General features: G+C 44.0%; 1 protein-coding gene across 1 annotated transcript; it reads left to right on the forward strand.

Annotated features, from left to right (window-relative positions):
- Positions 1–9,052: 9,052 nt before the first annotated feature.
- LOC134206241 (uncharacterized) lies at positions 9,053–11,643 on the forward strand. Its single transcript, XM_062681939.1, has 5 exons — positions 9,053–9,617; positions 9,930–10,884; positions 10,986–11,068; positions 11,130–11,589; positions 11,634–11,643. The coding sequence occupies exons 1-5, from the start codon at positions 9,053–9,055 to the stop codon at positions 11,641–11,643; spliced, it is 2,073 nt and encodes a 690-aa protein (XP_062537923.1).
- The last annotated feature ends 7,683 nt before the right edge of the window (positions 11,644–19,326 follow it).

The raw sequence follows: 19,326 nt of genomic DNA on the forward strand, positions 1-19,326 counted from the left end.
TCTTCCCTAAGGTTGCTCGTATCCCGGCCAGCACCACGGGGAGGTAGGGATATGATTTGCTGGGTAAGAGGCTAAGGCCCGCGAGATGGGGTCTATTTTATTCCTTCAGGTACGCGAAATACCAATGGTACGCTTTACCCAGCATTTGCCGTGCCCGATAATATCGATATGGTCCTCAAATCCCAGGAGCATATGCGATCTTGTGATAATGATACCGCTTCTTTGCACACCAGCCCTGCTAATCGCTCCCTCGAGCGCTATATTGAACAGTAGATTCGAGAGTGCTATTCGATCGAGTACTCGACACCAACATCTGGCTTCTGGCAACGTTCTTCTCGTCTGTCACTCTCGGACACTCCACATCGAACCAACCCGTCCTGGGTCGCCTCTGTGCAATGCCTACCAATTCTCGTGCTGTTGTGCTCACCGCTCCATGGATCGACTCCCATAGATCGTTGATGTTGTCGCTAACGTTGATTGCACTTATCCGTTCGTCGAGCTTCTGGCGGTACTCAGCCGATACTCCTTCCGCCGACAATCGCTGGATATAACGCATCGTTCGCTGTGATCTTTCGTTCGATACAGTTGACAACCGTGATCGAATTTTAATTTTAATAACAACGAGGTAGTGATCAGAGTCAATGTTCGGACCTCTGAATGTACGCACATCGATAACATCCGAGAAATGGTGCCCATCCATGTGAACATGGTCTATCTGATTGCAAGTTTCACTATTTTGGTGTCTCCAGGTGTGCTTTCAGATATTCTTTCGTACAAAGTAGGTGCTACTGATGGTCATCCCTCTGGCAGCAGCGAAATTTACTAGCCGTAGGTCGTTGTCATTGGTAGCGGAGTGAAGGCTCTCCCTACCAATTATGGGACGGACAAAGTTCTCTCTACCGACCTGAGCGTTAGCGTCTCCGATATCAATTTTCAGTCATGCTTTGGGTACTCTCCATAGGCTTTATCAAGACATTCATAAGACGTGTCCTTCACGTCGTCGGATTTATCGTTTGTCGGTGCGTAAACGTTGATTAGGCTGTAATTGAAGAATTTGCCCCGTATCCTCAACACACAAATTCGTTCGCTAATGGGTTTCCACTCGCTTCATCTGCTTGCCCATCACTACGAAACCAACTCCATGCTCTGCTTTTCCGCCGCCGCTGTGATGGATGTTATACTTGAATGCAGTGTTGGTCGTGGGGTCCACGGCTCAGAATTCACGTTCTCCGGATTTCGGCCATCGGACTTCTTGAATAGCGGCCACGTTCACTCCAACCTTCTGCAGTTCACGAGCCAGAAGGCTCACTCGTCCAGGTTCGTTTAGGATCCTGACATTCCAGGTACCGAGTTTCCCATCATAGTCCTTATTTCGTTGCCGGGTCGGTTGCCAAAAATAACGTTCTGTTTTTCTTCTATTTCCATTTTTCGTGGTATTTGAGAGGCTTCAGTAAGCTACCTTACCGGGGTCGCGTTACCTTCATCGTGTTGGTGGGCCTGCCACCTTAGGTGTAGCTGACGCGATACAGCGTTTCGTTAATCAGCCGCTGGGTACCAAGCAGACGCTGTTTGAGCCGCACCTCCTGGTGAACAGACGCTCGAGACGTACCTTCTCACTCTAGCTGATGTCATAAGGACAACTACCAGCTAAGTACACAACCCTTAGCTGGCGGTCTTCTGTCATCGGACGACCCGTGGAAGTGTGAGATAGGAACATGTGGGGACCAGAGCTCTGTTGAGCGTGCCTTCCTTGATAACAACCCACCATTTTGTTCTATTTAGGCGTAAACTCGGGCGTAAATGCTCGGTTTAGTCCTCAAGTCACTAAAGTCACTTTTTCTCGCAAAAAGTCTCTATTTTCAACTATTTTGAAACTATTGACCAAGATTTTTTTATAAAGCTTTATGTATCCATCGGATGATGCTTTGTTCATGGCAGAAATGACATTACAGATCTTGGAAAAATTATCGCTCTGAAACTTCGCCAGCCATTTGCCGACCAGGGGAGGCGGTGTGGCCATCGCTCTTCGCTACAACAACAACTGTCGTCTGCTTCCAAGCTTCCAGCTCAGTGTCATCGAGGCCATCGGTGTCGAAATCACCACTTCGGTCGGCACAATCGCGCTCATCGCGGCATACTGTCCAACGCAAGCCAAAGCCGGAGATGGATCATCGGCTGCCCTTCGGAGGGACATCGTCAAGCTGACGCGGAGGCAAGGCCAGTATATCATTGCCGGCAACTTGAATGCCAAACATCAAGCCTGGGGCAACAGTCGCGGCTATCGAAACGGCACCATCTGGAGCAACGACATGGAGGAAGGCCACTACACGATCTTGAGCCCGGATTCCCCCACTCGGCTGAGTCGGTCCGGTGCCCACGCAACGCTCGACCTCTACATAACAAACCTGAGTGACCACGTCTCGCAGCCGGTTGTATACCAGGAGCTCAGTTCGGATCACTATCCGGTGGTGGCGGAACTGGGCTCCTCGGTCAATCGGCACCAGCAGTTACGGCGGAACTACCACCGAGTGAACTGGCAGCGGTTCCAGCAGTGCGTCGACAACTCCGTCAATTACGAGGTGCGTCCGGAGACGCCGGAAAGTATCGACCGCCAGCTGTGCGCCATCGAAGAGGCAATCTCGGTGGCCAGACAGCAGCATGTCCCGACGGCTCGGCAGGTAAGCAACTCCTTAAACATCGATACACTCACCAAAGATTTGATTCGATTGCGGAATGTCACTCGCAGGCAGTTTCAGCGTACTGGACTGCCTGAGCTTAAGGCGCGCTGCAATCGAATCTCAAAAATTATCAAGGCCAGAATGGTGGACCTCAAAAATAACGACTTCTCGAATAAGATTCGCACTCTCCCAGATTATGCTAAGCCGTTCTGGAAAATGACCAAAATTCTAAAATCCAAGCCTCGGCCCATTCCACCTTTGATCCCGCTGGACAATAATGGCTCTAAGGATCGCTTGATAACTCCTGCAGAGAAGGTCGCTGAAATAGGTCGTCACTTTGTCAGCTCACACAATCTTGGGCAGAACATCGTCAGTCCACACGAAGCAGCCGTCAACGAGCATGCTAACAACATCCATTTAATTCCCAACGACTTCTCGGAGGAGTTGGAGATCTCAGCTGACGAATTGACGGCCTATATCAAATCGTCGAAGAACATGAAGGCCCCAGGCTTCGACAGCATCCTGAATCTCGAGCTCAAATACATGAGTGCTCCGTTCTTTGAGCACCTGTCGCTGATCTTTAATCAGTGTCTCCGGCTCAGCTACTTCCCATCGTCCTGGAAGTCAGCGAAAGTCATCCCCATCCGGAAGCCTGGGAAGGATCCTTCCTCCCCCAAAAGTTATCGACCCATCAGCCTTCTCTCAGGGTTATCCAAGCTATTTGAAAAAGCTATTCATCATCGGTTAGTTGAGTCTGCCGAAAATCTCAACATCTTGCTCGAGGATCAGTTTGGTTTCCGACGCGGTCGGTCAACTGTACACCAACTGACACGAGTTACCAACGTACTCAGACGGAACAAGTTTGTCTCAAAAACATCCGCCATGGCCTTACTCGATGTCGAGAAGGCATTTGCAGGGCTGTTACAACAGTCGCGGATTTCGCGATTTACGCGTTTTTCGCGAATTTCGCGGATTTGTCGCGGATTTACCCTTCCAGTCGCGAAAATCGCGGTTCCGTCAAATATTGTCGTGAAAATCGCGGATTTATAATTACACTCTCGCGAAAATCGCGATTTCCCTCAATTTAATTTAAATTTAATTTTTTTTCAACATGTAATTTATGTGGGCGTTTGCAAAATAGGCAACCCGTCGAGATCCAAACACATGGTGTTTGAATAATCTTTCAATAGTCGTATGGATGTTGGTTTAAGTGGACACATAGAAAGTCTGTCGAATTGTCAGATCGATCATATTGCATTTCTGGATTACCGAAATGCCGAGAGCTATTTATTTTATTGCTTGGAACTTTTGTGCTGCTAATTGCGGTACTACAATGCATAGAGCTGCATCATACGCAGTAATATTCACACCTGCAACTGCCGGAACGGAACTGATAGCGAAGCTCTCTTTATTTAGGTGTTTTGAAATTTATAATTTTAGGTTCAACGCCAATGCGGAAAGGAATTAGAATGATTTAGCAATTTTAATTAAGATGAAGGCCGGACCAGAAGGACCGTCTTGCGACTCAACCAAGGGCTTCGCCAGTTATTTGAATTAAAATTCACCACATTAAAATGATTTTAAGAATAAAATTTGGTAGAAAAAAAAAACACAAAAACACTAATAAAATAGACAAAAATTGCGACGGCTCCGGCTTCTCCCTGAGGACTGGAATTGTGGGGCTCCTGCCGCTTTGTACAGCTTTAGCTTTTTTTTGTAAGGTTGGTGCAAATATGGTTCATCTGTTCTCCGGTGGTATGTTAACTTGCTGCTGAAGCTGAAGGATTGATGCCTAGTTTGGGAATGCCACATTTTGACCATTCTCGCCAATATTAGCTGCCAAACAGAAAATCGTTGTGGATTGTTCAATCTTTCTTTTTGTGAGAAAGGATCAGATTGCCTTTCAATGGTTGGGGCGATATTCAGGAATCCGAATATCGTCGGTTGAACGAGAGGTTTTTTTAATTGCCCGACCATCAGTTGCGTCTAGTTTTGTACCATGCTCAATGACTATTGCAGGCATCTCATTCAAACCATTCAGTATTCATCATTTGTTCTATTAAGCATTCCAAAAGCTTTTTGGTAGGCTAGTTTTTGTTCCATTACCTCCGCTTCAAAATTCCTCGCTGTTCTTATATCCATTGAGAGTTCGTTCTTGATAACTCAGTTGCAGCAAACAGTCTAACTGAACATGAGCCTTGAGACTTCAAACGAATCCAACGATGATAGGACATACGACGTTGTAATGCTCACTATAGATGGCAAAACGCCATCGTGTACGCGGTCTACCATGAAGACTACGGCCTCTTCTGAGATGTCTAGTGCATGTTATCTTCGCTGGACGCTCTTCCGTGAAATGAACAACGTGTCGAGTCTCCCGTGTTGTATAAGCTTAGCAATACCCATCCATTATCTCAAACGTAGTGATAATGACATCATTTTTCAAATCGTGAATATTATCCAAGTTCTTAAAAATTCGCAGGCCATAGAACCGTTCCTGTTCACCTCTGGTTTGATTTCGCCTGAGTGTTTTTAAATCAGATTCGTCAGGCTTCGCTCGGGCCTCTGCAGAGTAATATTATTATTATAATATTATTTCCTAACTGGCGGATTTATGGAAGTACACAATGCAATGACTGATCAATAAATAGCTTGACGGATTATTGATGCGTCCTTGTAAAACGATAGTAGAGATTAGAAGAATACTATATAGCGTAATAAAAAGTATTGTGACGGCGAACAGCCCTAACACTCAAACAGCCATACGCATGTTTTGCAGTGGACCGGTTGAGCTGACACTACGGAGCATGACAAACGATGACAATGCAGGGATAAAATTCAAAACAAAGTCAGCAAGTGGTTGGACAAATTCTCGCCAGTTATCAAATTTCCTAAATCTAAATATTATATTAATTATTCTAATTTGGAATCAGATTCCGTGAAAAGTTTTGGATTTAAAGCTTAGCTTGTGACTGTGAGTGGGACTTTAAGTGCAATAACATAAAGCAATTTCAATAATAAGTTGCACATTTCCAGCTTCTCACATGTGCAGAATTACTGATCTACTTAGTTACTTAATCTAATTGAACACAAATACACTGAACATTTAATTATCCCTAAGTAAGTAGAACAAGTACAAAATGAATTATGAAAGCATGCAATTTACCCTAAATTATATCCTAAACAGTTTAAACATAACCTAGAAGCTACCAGCTAAGAGAGGATTCAGGTGAAGCAAATACTGAAGATTTGTAAGTAACTATACCTATTCATGCGCTAAATGTAAAACTAATTTAAAATATATTCTAGTTAAAGTTGCCCTGAAACTGCAGCATTCGTAGTTCCGCTTCTAGAAAATTCAGTCGAAACAAACTTTAAAAATCTTCATCGATTCCTCCAGCATGGCGACTTCCAAAGTGAACGATCCACAGGGCGAAGGAAGCTGTGCGGATTGCAACCGCCCCGATCATATTGAAAACATGGTAGCGTGCGATGATTGTAGTACCTGGTACCACTACAGCTGTGCGAAAGTTGATTCTACCATCAAGGATCAGTCGTGGAAGTGCCAACCCTGTGGACTCATCTCCGAAACTACCGTGACGGCCAACGCAGGAGCCGGTGCTAACCTGACCGTGCCCACCGGAGCGACAAGAAAGTCGGCGAAATTGACCGGCAGCAAAGCAAGTACCCATAAATCGAAGAAAACGAATGCAAGTAAAACCTTAAGTGTAACGTCTAGTGCAAAGGCTCGTCTTGCCATGGAGCTAGAAGTTCTGAACGAACAGCAACAGTTAGAGGAGCTTGAGTTAGAGGAGGAGAAGCAGATCAGGGCTAGGCAGATAGTTCAAGAGAAGTTGATTAAAGATCGCGAGTTAGAAATAGAGACCAAAAGGTTAGAAGAAGAAAAGGCATTCCTTGAGAAGAAGACAGCCGAGGAGCTCAGGTTCCGCAGAAATCAGATGGCGATTAAAAAGAAATCTTTGGAAGAGAAGGCTAAACTCATCCGTGAGCATTCACAGCGCGGGAGTAGTCAGGCATCGGGCATCAGCCAAAGTGAATCTGAGGTGGGTGCAAAGGTGAACATGTGGTTAGAGACTACAGAACAGCAAATCCATAGCGATCGAGGAATTTTACCAGCGATAAGTGATCCGACCGATGCGGAATTAGTGAGCTCTCTTAATAAACTACAGTTGCCGCAGCAAAGTATTGAGCAGCGAAACGTCAGGATCGGTGTCCAACCGAGCAGCAAGAATAACTCAGCTGAAGCTCTTCGGGATTTGAATGATTGTACCAAACGACTCAACGACAACACAAGGTGTGGTCAGAAAACGAACGACGAAACACTCGGATTTTCCAATCAAAGGTGTGCACAGTTCCATCCAGACGAACTCGAAGACCACCATGCCCGCACAATAGATCAAACAGTTGAACAGGGCCCTACAAACCGTCAACTTGCTGCCCGTCAGGTAATGGGGAAAGATCTTCCAGTATTCTCGGGTCGCCCTGAAGAGTGGCCCATATGGGTTAGTAATTTCGAAAGATCAACTGCGACGTGTGGATTTTCCCAAGACGAAAATCTTATCCGATTACAACGGACCAGCGGACCAGCGCTTGAAATGGTTCGTGGGAGGCTTTTGACACCGGCTAGTGTGCCACATGTGATAAAGACATTACAGCTACGCTATGGTAATGTCCTTGAAACCTAAACCTTGATTCGGGCCCTCACTGAAAAGATTCGGCATCTTCCGGCGCCGAAGATGGATAACTTGGAGAGTATCATCGACTTCGGAATGGCCGTAGACAACCTTGTGGAACACTTGAAGACTGCAAAACAACATGCGCATCTAATGAATCCCGCTCTTCTTCACGACTTGGTCAGTAAGCTGCCGGTGGATTACAGAATGAAGTGGGCGGCATATAAATGTGCTAGAGCCGATGCCGATCTTAGTACTTTCGGGACGTTTATGAACTCTATCGTAGAGCTAGCGTTTGACGTAGCGGATGATCATGCGGCAAGCAAATCATTCAAATCACAACAAAAACCGAAGGAACTCAGTTTCGTACAGGTTCATTCAGATGTATCGTATAAGGAGGAAAACGCGTCTTCCAACAGTGGTAGCCATGAGGATAAACCACAAAAAAGGACGTGTGCTGTGTGCGGAATGGAAGGCCATCGGGTCCACGATTGTCAGCAGTTTAGATCATTGAACGTCGACGAAAGACACAAAATTGTCAACCAGAACTCTTTGTGTAGAACTTGTTTAAACCAGCATGGTAGATGGCCATGTCGGACCTGGCAAGGCTGCGGAATTGCAGGTTGCCGATTACGGCACCATACCCTTCTACACTCAGTGGCGCAGGCCACGACAGTTGCGGTTTCCACTAGTCATTGGGGCCAAAGGCAGGCTCCTGGTGGTTCCCTGTTTAGAATGTTGCCAGTAAGCCTTTTGGGCCAAATGGGAAGGCCGAAATATTTGCGTTTATAGACGAAGGCTCTCAACTTACCCTCTTGGAAGAGGACGTCGCTTCCAAACTTGGAATTTCTGGACCACGTGAACCACTACAGTTGCTATGGACAGGAAATGTTACACGCAGTGAATCCAAATCTCAACGACTGCTGGTGGATATTTCTGGATCACGAATAAATCAGCAATTTAAGCTCGTCGACGCTCGTACGGTTGGAAAATTGATGCTCCCTAAGCAATCATTGAACTACCGTGGTCTAGCGGCAAGATATCCCCACCTTCGTGGGCTATTGATCAACGATTACAAGGAAGTTGCACCGAAGCTACTGATTGGTCTTGACAACCTGAAGCTCACAATACCGTTGAAGATACGTGAAGGTGACTGGGGCCGCAATGGCAGCCAAATGTCGTCTTGGCTGGTGCATCTACTGTTGTCGCTATAGTTAGGTAGGCCCGATTATTTGTGGGTGTCATGTTGGAGGATGGACCAATCACGATCAAGAATTGAACCAGATAGTTCAGAACTATGTAGCGTTGGATAACTCTGGAGTAAAATCGTCAATAGCTCATTTAGAGTCCGATGAAGAATGACGTATACGTAAAAATTTGGAAACAACAACTAGGAGAATTTCCACCGGGTTCGAAACTGGCCTTCTCTGGAGAGCGGACAACGTGCAGATGCCCAACAGCTATGGAATGGCCTACAGGCGGCTCCGTAATCTTGAAAGGAAGCTTTGCGATAATGAACATCTATATGAACGTGTACGGACAATAATACTAGATTACGTTGAAAAGCAATATGCGCACGAAGCAACGAAATATGAGCTAACCACGACAAAGCCAGAAAAATGCTGGTATTTGCCTCTTGGCGTCGTTTCTCATCCGAGGAAAAACAAAGTTCGATTGATTATGGATGCGAGAGCAACGGTAAACGGCGTGTCATTCAACTCTTCCTTGCTAAAAGGACCAGATATGCTGGCGTCATTGCCAGCGGTTCTCAGCAATTTTCGGAGGTTCCAGTATGCTTTAGCCGCCGACATAAAGGAAATGTTTCACCGAATCAAGATACGAGAAGAGGATCGACAGTTCCAAAGGTTCCTGTGGCGAGACCGACCGGACGTGGAACCGACAATATTCGTGATGAACGTAGCAATCTTCGGGTCCACGTGTTCCCCGAGTTCGGCCCAATACGTCAAAAATCGCAACGCACGGGATTTTGCCGATGACTATCCAACAGCGGCCAACGCAATCATCCGCCACCATTATGTCGACGATTATCTGGACAGTTTCGGAACGAAAGAGGAAGCAGTAACAGTCGGCCGTGAAGTGAAGACAATCCACGAGAAAGGCGGTTTTGAAATACGAAATTTCCTGTCCAACAAACCGGAAATCGCCGAAAGTGTGGGGGCGCAATCAACAGCAATGGAGAAACTATTCCAAATAGGAAAGGAGGAATGTTCTGAATCTATTCTCGGTATGAGGTGGAGCCCTGGCAGCGATCATTTCACCTTCTCTCTGGAGTTGCATAAAGGTCTACAGGATGTACTGGTCGAAACACACATACCCACGAAACGAGAAGTGTTGCGGGTTGTTATGAGCCTCTTTGATCCTCTAGGCTTGATAACGTTCTTCTTAATCCACGGAAGAATCCTTATGCAGGACATATGGACCTCTGGGATTGGTTGGGACGACACCATCAACAGCGATTTGTGTGAACGATGGAGATTGTGGTCGGGATATCTACCGCAGTTAAGCTCGATCTGTATCCCGCGTTGCTATTTCACAGGTGGTAACCAAGAAACATACAACGCGCTACAAATACACGTTTTTGTTGATGCGAGTGAATCGGCTTATTCTAGTGTACTATACTTCCGTGTGAAAACTTCGTACGGAGTGGATACTGTGCTAGTATCAGCGAAATCAAAGGTAGCCCCGCTTAAAATGCTCTCCATTCCCCGTTTGGAACTTCAGGCGGCAGTGCTTGGATCGCGACTGTTGAACAGTGTTATAAAGATGCACGATCTCCAAGTAACCAAGCGAGTGCTCTGGACTGACTCCCGGACAGTGCTGGCATGGTTAAATTCCGATCATCGTAAATATCATCAGTTCGTGGGCTTCCGCATAGCAGAAATCTTAACTACAACGGAAGTAGACGAATGGCGGTGGATTCCCACTAAAATAAACGTAGCGGATCTTGCAACGAAGTGGGGAACGGGTCCCGATCTGAGTGGAAATGGTGTGTGGTATCACGGCCCGGAATTCTTACGCCAGTCAGAAGAGTTGTGGCCACAGCAACAGCGAGAAAACTCTCCGACTGTAGAAGAGATCAGATCCTGCAACGTTCATGGATCTACCCCGCAACCAATGGTGAACTTGGCTCGCTTTGGTCGCTGGGAGCGAATTCAGCGAACATTAGGGTATGTGCACCGGTTCGTCGATAACGTACAACGAAGACAACAAGGTGTTCCACTAGAATTGGGGATTCTCACTCAAACTGAATTGGCTGCGGCGGAGCGAAGTTTATGGAAGCAAGCGCAACACGATTACTACCTGCGTGAAGTGGAAGATCTTAGCGAGAAAAATTGTACAACGGTGTCAAAATCCAGCAACATTTATAAACTGTGCCCTTTCCTGGATAAGTACGGTGTACTTCGTATGCGCGGTCGGCTCGATCTAGCTTTGTATGTGCCATACGAGGCCAAGTTTCCAACAATACTTCCACAACAATCGACAATAACATGGTTGGTGGTGGATTGGTTTCATCGCCGATATAGACACGCAAATCGGGAAACAATTACTGAAATGAGACAGCATTTTTACATACCGAAAATGCGTGCATTAGTTGCAAAGGTAGCAAAGAGCTGTATGTGGTGTCGTGTACGGAGAACTGTGCCGAAGTCACCAACAATGGCTCCTTTGCCAAAAGTACGTCTCACTCCATTCGTACGCCCTTTCACATATGTCGGCCTTGACTACTTTGGCCCAGTGCTGGTGAAACAAGGAAGAAGTAACGCGAAGAGATGGATTGCTTTGTTCACATGTCTGAGTATTCGTGCGATCCACATGGAAGTAGCTCACTCTCTCTCAACGGAATCCTGCATCTTAGCGATCCGAAGGTTCGTTAACCGTCGTGGGGCGCCAGCTGAAATATATAGCGACAACGGGACAAACTTTCACGGCGCCAACAATAAACTGCAACAGCAGATCGCAGAACGCGACCAGACCCTAGCCACAGTCTTTACCAACACCAATACCAAGTGGTCCTTCAATCCACCTGGAGCTCCTCACATGGGTGGAGTGTGGGAGAGAATGGTCCGCTCTGTGAAAATGGCCATAGGAACGTTCCTCGAAGCTACCAGGAAACCGGACGATGAAACGTTGGAAACGATTATCATAGAAGCTGAAGGAATAATTAATTCGCGACCGTTGACTTATATCCCATTAGAGTCTGCCGACCAAGAATCACTTACTCCCAATCATTTTTTATTAGGGAGCTCTAGTGGTATCAAGCAGCTATCGGTATTGCCAACGGAGTATCGTACGACTCTGAGAAGTAGCTGGAAGCTGGCCCAACATTTGGCCGACGGATTTTGGAGGAGATGGCTTAAAGAATACCTGCCAGTAATATCACGGCGATCCAAATGGTTTGAAAATGTAAGGGATATTGCAGTAGGCGATCTAGTGCTCGTCGTGAACGGAGGAGTTCGAAACCAATGGATAAGAGGACGCATCGAGAAGGTAGTGCCTGGCGCGGATGGAAGGATTCGGCAAGCATGGGTACGGACAGCTGGAGGACTACATCGTCGTCCAGCGGTAAATTTGGCGCTGCTCGACGTCGCTGAAGTGGGTGAACTTGGCCTAGAACATCGTAGTCGTTCACGGGAGGGGGTATGTGACGGCGAACAGCCCTAACACTCAAACAGCCATACGCATGTTTTGCAGTGGACCGGTTGAGCTGACACTACGGAGCATGACAAACGATGACAATGCAGGGATAAAATTCAAAACAAAGTCAGCAAGTGGTTGGACAAATTCTCGCCAGTTATCAAATTTCCTAAATCTAAATATTATATTAATTATTCTAATTTGGAATCAGATTCCGTGAAAAGTATTGGATTTAAAGCTTAGCTTGTGACTGTGAGTGGGACTTTAAGTGCAATAACATAAAGCAATTTCAATAATAAGTTGCATATTTCCAGCTTCTCACATGTGCAGAATTACTGATCTACTTAGTTACTTAATCTAATTGAACACAAATACACTGAACATTTAATTATCCCTAAGTAAGTAGAACAAGTACAAAATGAGTTATGAAAGCATGCAATTTACCCTAAATTATATCCTAAACAGTTTAAACATAACCTAGAAGCTACCAGCTAAGAGAGGATTCAGGTGAAGCAAATACTGAAGATTTGTAAGTAACTATACCTATTAATGCGCTAAATGTAAAACTAATTTAAAATATATTCTAGTTAAAGTTGCCCTGAAACTGCAGCATTCGTAGTTCCGCTTCTAGAAAATTCAGTCGAAACAAAGTATAATTCAAATATAGCCCTTGATCTAACTGGTATTTACCTATGACAACAGACTGCCATCTGCACAACTTACTTATAAAGAAATGCAATGATACAACATCGATTCAAATGGGGGGTTTCCCGGCAACATTAAAAATTGCATTACTTCCGGGCATGCAGTTTTAGATATTACATAAATTAGTGAATGTTCTTTCTTTTTGTTTTCTATTGACGAATATGCCAATAGATAAAAAGCAAAAATATTGAAATTTTTTAAAATTATGAAACGTATAATTATAAGTAAGAAACCATATTTTTGTTTGTCGCGGATTTGGTTTTTACAGTCGCGGTTTTCAATTTGTTAGTCGCGGATTTCGCGGATTGGAATTCGACTAGTTTGTAACAGCCCTGCATTTGACAATGTATGGCATGATGGCCTGGTGTACAAACTACAACGCTACAATCTTCCCAGCTACCTGGTGAAAATCATCAACAATTACCTGTCGGCAAGGACATTCCGGGTCTCAATCAGCGGAGCGAGTTCCAATGCGCACAACATCGTCGCAGGCGTCCTCCAGGGCAGTATCCTCGGGCCCCTGCTTTTCAATCTGTTCACCTCCGACATGCCAGAACCTCCAGAAGGCGGCATTCTGTCTCTGTTCGCAGATGACACCTCCATCGTCTACAGCGGTAGAGTGATCAGAGCGCTAGTGGCAAAACTCCAACGAGGCCTGGATGCCCTGACAGAGTACCTCACCAGCTGGAAAATCTGTATCAACGCGGCGAAGACCCAGGTCATCATTTTCCCCCACTCCAAATGCCCTAAACTTGTTCCGCCTGGGGACTGTAAAATCATCCTAAATGGCACGACTGTGGAATGGGCCAATGTGGCCGACTACCTTGGCTTGACCCTCGACAGCAAGCTTATTTTCAGGCAACAGGTTGACAAAACGGTGACAAAGTGTAACGTCTTGTTGAAACTACTGTACCCTTTGATCAACCGCCGGTCGTCATTGTCCCTGAAAAATAAGCTTGCTGTCTACAAGCAAATCATCTTCCCTGTGATCGAATATGGCATGCCGGTCTGGGAGAGCTGCGCTAAAACCCACCACCTCAAACTTCAACGGGTCCAAAACAAATTCCTGAGGATGATCCTCAACACCCCTCCCAGGACAAGAACATCTGAGGTCCACCGTCTGGCCGGAATAAAAACCTTACATGAACGCTTTGGTGAGTGTAAAGAAAAGTTTAGGGTCCGTTGCTTGCACTCGGACCAACAAGCGCTTAGGGCGCTAGTTCCAATCTAGGTTATCAAACTTTTATTGTAAATATTAGTGTACATAGTAGTTAGGTTATCAAATTTAAAAAAACACACTAGCGCCTCCTGAAGTCCGTCATGATACATTATATTTTAAAAATTAAGTAAAAATATAAAAATAATAATAATAATAACAAGAATTAGTCAATCACTCACGTTAGCGGGCCGCCGACGGCAACGGATCATGTGGACAAGGGAGATGAATCAGTACGTGATCCGTTGCTACTACGTTTGCACCAGGATGAAGACGGATATGTCCGGCAGACCGGCGATGCTGGAGATGTTCAATGAGAGGTTCCCTCGGTTTGCACCCCAGCTTGACCAGAACAAGTTGTACACACGCCAGAGAGCTATTATGTCACATAATATGCTGACTCCAGAAGACGTAGAGTACATCAAGCGGGAAGTGCAGAGGGAATTAGGAGAGGAGGAGGAGGCAAGATCGAGCGATACGTCGAGAAGGAGTTCTGTTGGGTTGGATGCATCAATCGCAAGTAACCGTCGCGATTCGATTGCACCCGCCGCTCCAGGACCAACAGTGGAATTGCAACGACAGCAATTGAAGGACGAACTAGCTAATCATATGGGCACAGAAGTTACACAGTTCCGTGGGACAGACCCCATGTCCCGACACCGGATACCCAAGTTGCAGTACTCCTATCGGTTGACGAGTACAGTAAGCATCCTTAACCAGGATATTTTGCCACAGTACTTGGAAACCGTGGAGAACCTTGAGGAGCTGCAATTTATCGTGTATTCGGCTGCAGTGGCTGTTGTAAGAACGTTGGGATTGCGAACGCGCCCACAAGGTGAGAGTGATGGACGCGCACGCCCCAAAGCACGAAAACCCGCGTGGATGCGACGTCTGGAGACCCGCATCGCCACACTGCGGTCAAAGGTTGGTCGATTAACACAGTACAAGCAGGGGAATCGATCAACCAGGCTAGTTCGGAATGTTGCTGAAATTGTGAAACCCACAGAACTCCGTGATCTCACCGAGACGAACATAACTGAGATCCTCGACACCCATGTACAGCGGTTGAGTGCTCTTGCTAAACGACTGCGACGTTATGGAGAATGTTCGAAGAGGAAGGAGCAAAATCGAATGTTCAACATCAACTGTCGACGCCACCGTTCTCCTAAGGCCTTTGATTCCGTTCCTCTGGGGATGACAAGGCCTATCGAAGCTCCTAGGCCAACGTTTGTCGCCGAATGATCTCGAGTAGTTACTTGGTTTTCAAAGGAGAACACTTTCGCTACCGGCGACCTTTTGAATTGCTTTCAGCTACTTTTTTCTCCAGTCAAGGAGAGAAGTTTTCACTTAAGCAATGAACTAATTACCTTCTATTAACACTGAACTATTTACCTGCACTTAGTCGGGAGTTGTTCGGATTCATTCACGAGAACCCTGGAGTGAGTTTTGAACTTGATTTATTTGAGGCAATATGTACAATATGGGTCTTAATACTACATGGTGTAACATCGATATGTATATTAAATAATGGTTTTATTTCAGCTGGTATTTTTCCGAATCCCTTTCAATACCAGCTTTTTAGTCTATTTCCCTACTGTAATCTAAAAATAATACTATGGCCTCATAAGGGCTAAATTTTATTATCATTTTCCTATTTGCTTATGGCATTTCCAGATCAGGAGAAGATTGCAACACATTTGTAGAGCTTAACGTATCCTTGCTAAAGGATAAAGAGAGATGGATAATTTATGCACGCGTGTGTATTGCGTGGGCGTGTTTTTCTTATCTCATGCGCTGTCTCAAACTAACATCTGCTTAGCATAGAAAATGTTATGCAAAGGAGAGGGTTCGTTTTTCTCTACTTTTCATTTCATTTTCTTAAGAATTGTATCTGCATCTAGTCCGGACCAGAACTTGCCAGTTCGTCCTGATTTTCATTCGAAATTAATTACCTCGCGTCTACATCCCGGAGCCCGTAAACACCTAGTTTACTCAAACCCTTTCGTCAGTACGCGAGTATAATTGTGGATATAACGGTGCTAAAGGTTCCACTACTTGCGAAAGTTCTTCATCCTGATTCGGAGATTGTATATTATTTTCATGTTGCGTTGATCTTTGCATATTATTTCTATGCGAAAAAAAATTAGTTATTGAGTCCCAAAACGACGCTAGTAATTGCCAACCCAAACCATATATATCGTACAAAATGCGTCCATGTATTATTGTGTCGATCGCGAATTTTATAATCCGACCAATCATATAGATACCTATGAATGTTGACGTTATGTTTCCCGAACGCGCCGACCACGACATAAATTTATCCCAGTATTTGTCTATGACGTCTTCGACTAATTTATTGGATACAAGTGCGTCGAAACGGAAGCCTTGAAATTCTGGTTGTTGTCCAATCAAGATTTTATGCAAGACATTGGACGCAACGCGTCTGTCTCCTTGCTCGTATATCATATTCCTCATTTTTATGACACTATCTGCGTCGTATACCCCACTTTGCATTAGATTAGGTAAATGTGTATATGTCCAGGAAGTTAGTATATCTGTCGAAAGTTTTAATGGTGAAGTGGTTTCCCTGATACGACTATCTGTTGTATACCATCTTCCACCTATTTGGAATTTTGCTGGTAACAGAGGTGTACAGCAGGGTTGCCACATTTAAATCTGTATTTTTGCTCCAGAAAATCTTTATATCTGTATCTCAAGCCAAAAAATCTGTATTGCAAATCTGTATCCATCTGAAGCAAACCAAACACGTTTTAAACAAAGTTAGTAGTGAAAAGATAAATTCTGGAAATACTATCGGAACTATATGCCAGACATCCCAATTGGGTCCTAAAGCCCTACCTCGTTTTCGGTTGCAAACGATAGTGCGTCGGTCAGGAATACTTGGACCGATGTTATAAAAATTCTGGTAAAATTCTAAGTCAGTAAAAATATTTTTTTGTGTTTAAGGCATATTAAGGCAAATTTTGGGCTGTGCAACATTTCAGAACGGATGAACCATCAGCCCAAAACGTCAGGCCCATATATTAACTGTCAAAGGTTGAGTCAAATGCCCCGCGGTGTTTTGCTAGTGCGTTTGAATCATATTATTCCGTACGTCAAACAAGACCGAAAACGTCGAGGAAGCATTTTCCATCTATGTTTTAATTTCAAATTAAACAATGATATGGAAATGCTAATATCATCTTCCAAACTTGGACGTACATGTTCATGATAGAATTAGAGGCGAAAGTATAGAATTGATAGTTCCGTTAGGATACGGCAGGCATAAAGAATATTTTTATAGAAGTCGATTTGAAAGCGAGCGGAGGGCAATATTTGTGATGGCACATATCACACGACCTTCCTTCTGCCAAGCTCCCGTATGAAGGGGGAGGGAAGAATATCAGTGTGGAAGCTGATATATCTCCACTGGCAAAAGGAAGGTGGTTTGACTTGCTCATATGCCATCGCGTGCGGAAGGATTTTCTATCGACGGGTACTGTCTCCTTATTTCTAATATGACATCAGCATCTAGTCGAATAGAAAATTAAACAATGTTCTTTTCGATTTTTGAGTCGAAAGAAAAACTGACGCGTTCAGGATGATTACCTTCATCGTTCCCTGAAAGAAAATTGAATATCGATTCTTCATTTTAGGACCCAATTATTAGCAAATTTTTTGCACATCTTTTCCAAGGATTACATATAAAGGAATACAAGCAACAATGTTTTCTTTCTCAAGGTTAAATATTTGATAATTTACGAATAACATGTGTAAAGGATCCACAGCCATATACACAACAACTTTATTGAACTAATATTCAGACACACTAAAAAAAAGTACTGATAAACTGTTTCAAAACATTTCAGACATGATAAATGATGGTTAGACATCATTCTTTAGAATTATTATTATAGCGTTTTCTGAGACCACACGTGTTAAAACATATTCTGAACATTTTTCGAAACATAATCTGATCGACTTTATAAATCATTGATCTGTATAAACTGCCAATAAAGAAACAAAATCTACCATAAACCACATGTTCTGTATTTTTAAATTTCGGTTTAGTTAACCTCAGAGTGGCTTCAAATAAGATCATTTTTGAGTAGCATAAACATAATTTACAATAATTTTCCGTACTGAAATCCTCTATAAATCTGTAAAATCTGTAAATTTCACAAAAATCTGTATATCTGTATATACAGATTCTTGGTCACAGCCTTACGTCAAAAATCTGTAAAATACAGAAAAATCTGTATATGTGGCAACCCTGGTGTACAGTCAATTTGCGTACCTCTTGTCTGTAATATATGAGTTACTGGGGCAATATACACGGATTGATTATTATAGTTAACAGGTATCTCCTGATAACAATTATCATCGGATCTTGGTGTTACATATACAGGTTTACATTCTAGGATGTGTAACACCTCTCCTGCTACTACCGCTGTATATCCTGATCTCTTAATTATGCTGGTCACAAATTCCGTTGGATTGAGACGCGCCAACGTGAGTTTCGTCTCCATTAATGTCTTATCGACTTTGCACATTTCTGTCATAACTGTATTGAAAGAGCTCTGACATACTTTGGCCGATATAATTTTCTACAAGGGTAATTTTAGAGTTAAAATATGTGAACAAGTCAAAGTTTCTTCCTGTTATGGATTTTCTTCTAAATGGAGAATTGAAACCTATGACTTCGACAATAAGAATTCGAGGATGGTCGGTCGTAAATCCTACATGGCCACAAATTTTTGTCGGTTCTCTTGCTCGAATTGAAAACAGATGTGTATTAGAAACTGTGCTATAAACCACATTAGTTTTTCTACCGTTCTCTTTGCTGTTTTCATTTTTGTCTTGTTTACTATACCCTCAAAAATTACTTTATATTCGGTATCTTCGCATTTATTATTCGGGACTATATTCCAAGTTATATACCCATCTTCTGAGTCTAGACATCTCCCTTGAGAATGAACACAAGTCAATCCATTTTTTAAATGAATTATATCATTTTCATAGTCTACAGTTGCAATGTAATCTCGAAGTGTTATTTCATATTCGTAGAACACAAGGGCGTCAACCCATGTATATACTGGTGTTCTGTATGTTCCTCCTTTGCAGTTACTTCCCCAGACTGATCCTACAATCAAAGTTTCGCCACGGGTGGTTCCATTGCGTTTTAGTTCTCGCAATTGATGATCGTGTGTCAACTTTACTATTCCTAGTTGGTGCGACAGACGACACTCTTCAGATGTAAAGTCTTTTACGATATATTCGTAACTTCTTTCATATTCTGAAGTATGAGAGTGCTTCCCACAATGTTGTATACGTCGCTTTATTATTACTTTACATTGAAAGGCTGGTATTTCATTTT

This window comes from Armigeres subalbatus, chromosome 1 (genome assembly GCF_024139115.2).
Source record: "Armigeres subalbatus isolate Guangzhou_Male chromosome 1, GZ_Asu_2, whole genome shotgun sequence".
NCBI classification, from domain to species: Eukaryota; Metazoa; Arthropoda; class Insecta; order Diptera; family Culicidae; genus Armigeres; species Armigeres subalbatus.

Bases quoted from the DNA above. Each gene is read 5' to 3' on its own strand.
- LOC134206241 (XM_062681939.1), top strand. From the start codon at position 9,053: ATGGATGCGAGAGCAACGGTAAACGGCGTGTCATTCAACTCTTCCTTG. The intron at 9,618-9,929 runs GTATGAGGTGGA...GCTATTTCACAG, and splicing joins ATGTTCTGAATCTATTCTCG to GTGGTAACCAAGAAACATAC. The intron at 11,069-11,129 runs GTACGTCTCACT...ACTTTGGCCCAG, and splicing joins CAATGGCTCCTTTGCCAAAA to TGCTGGTGAAACAAGGAAGA.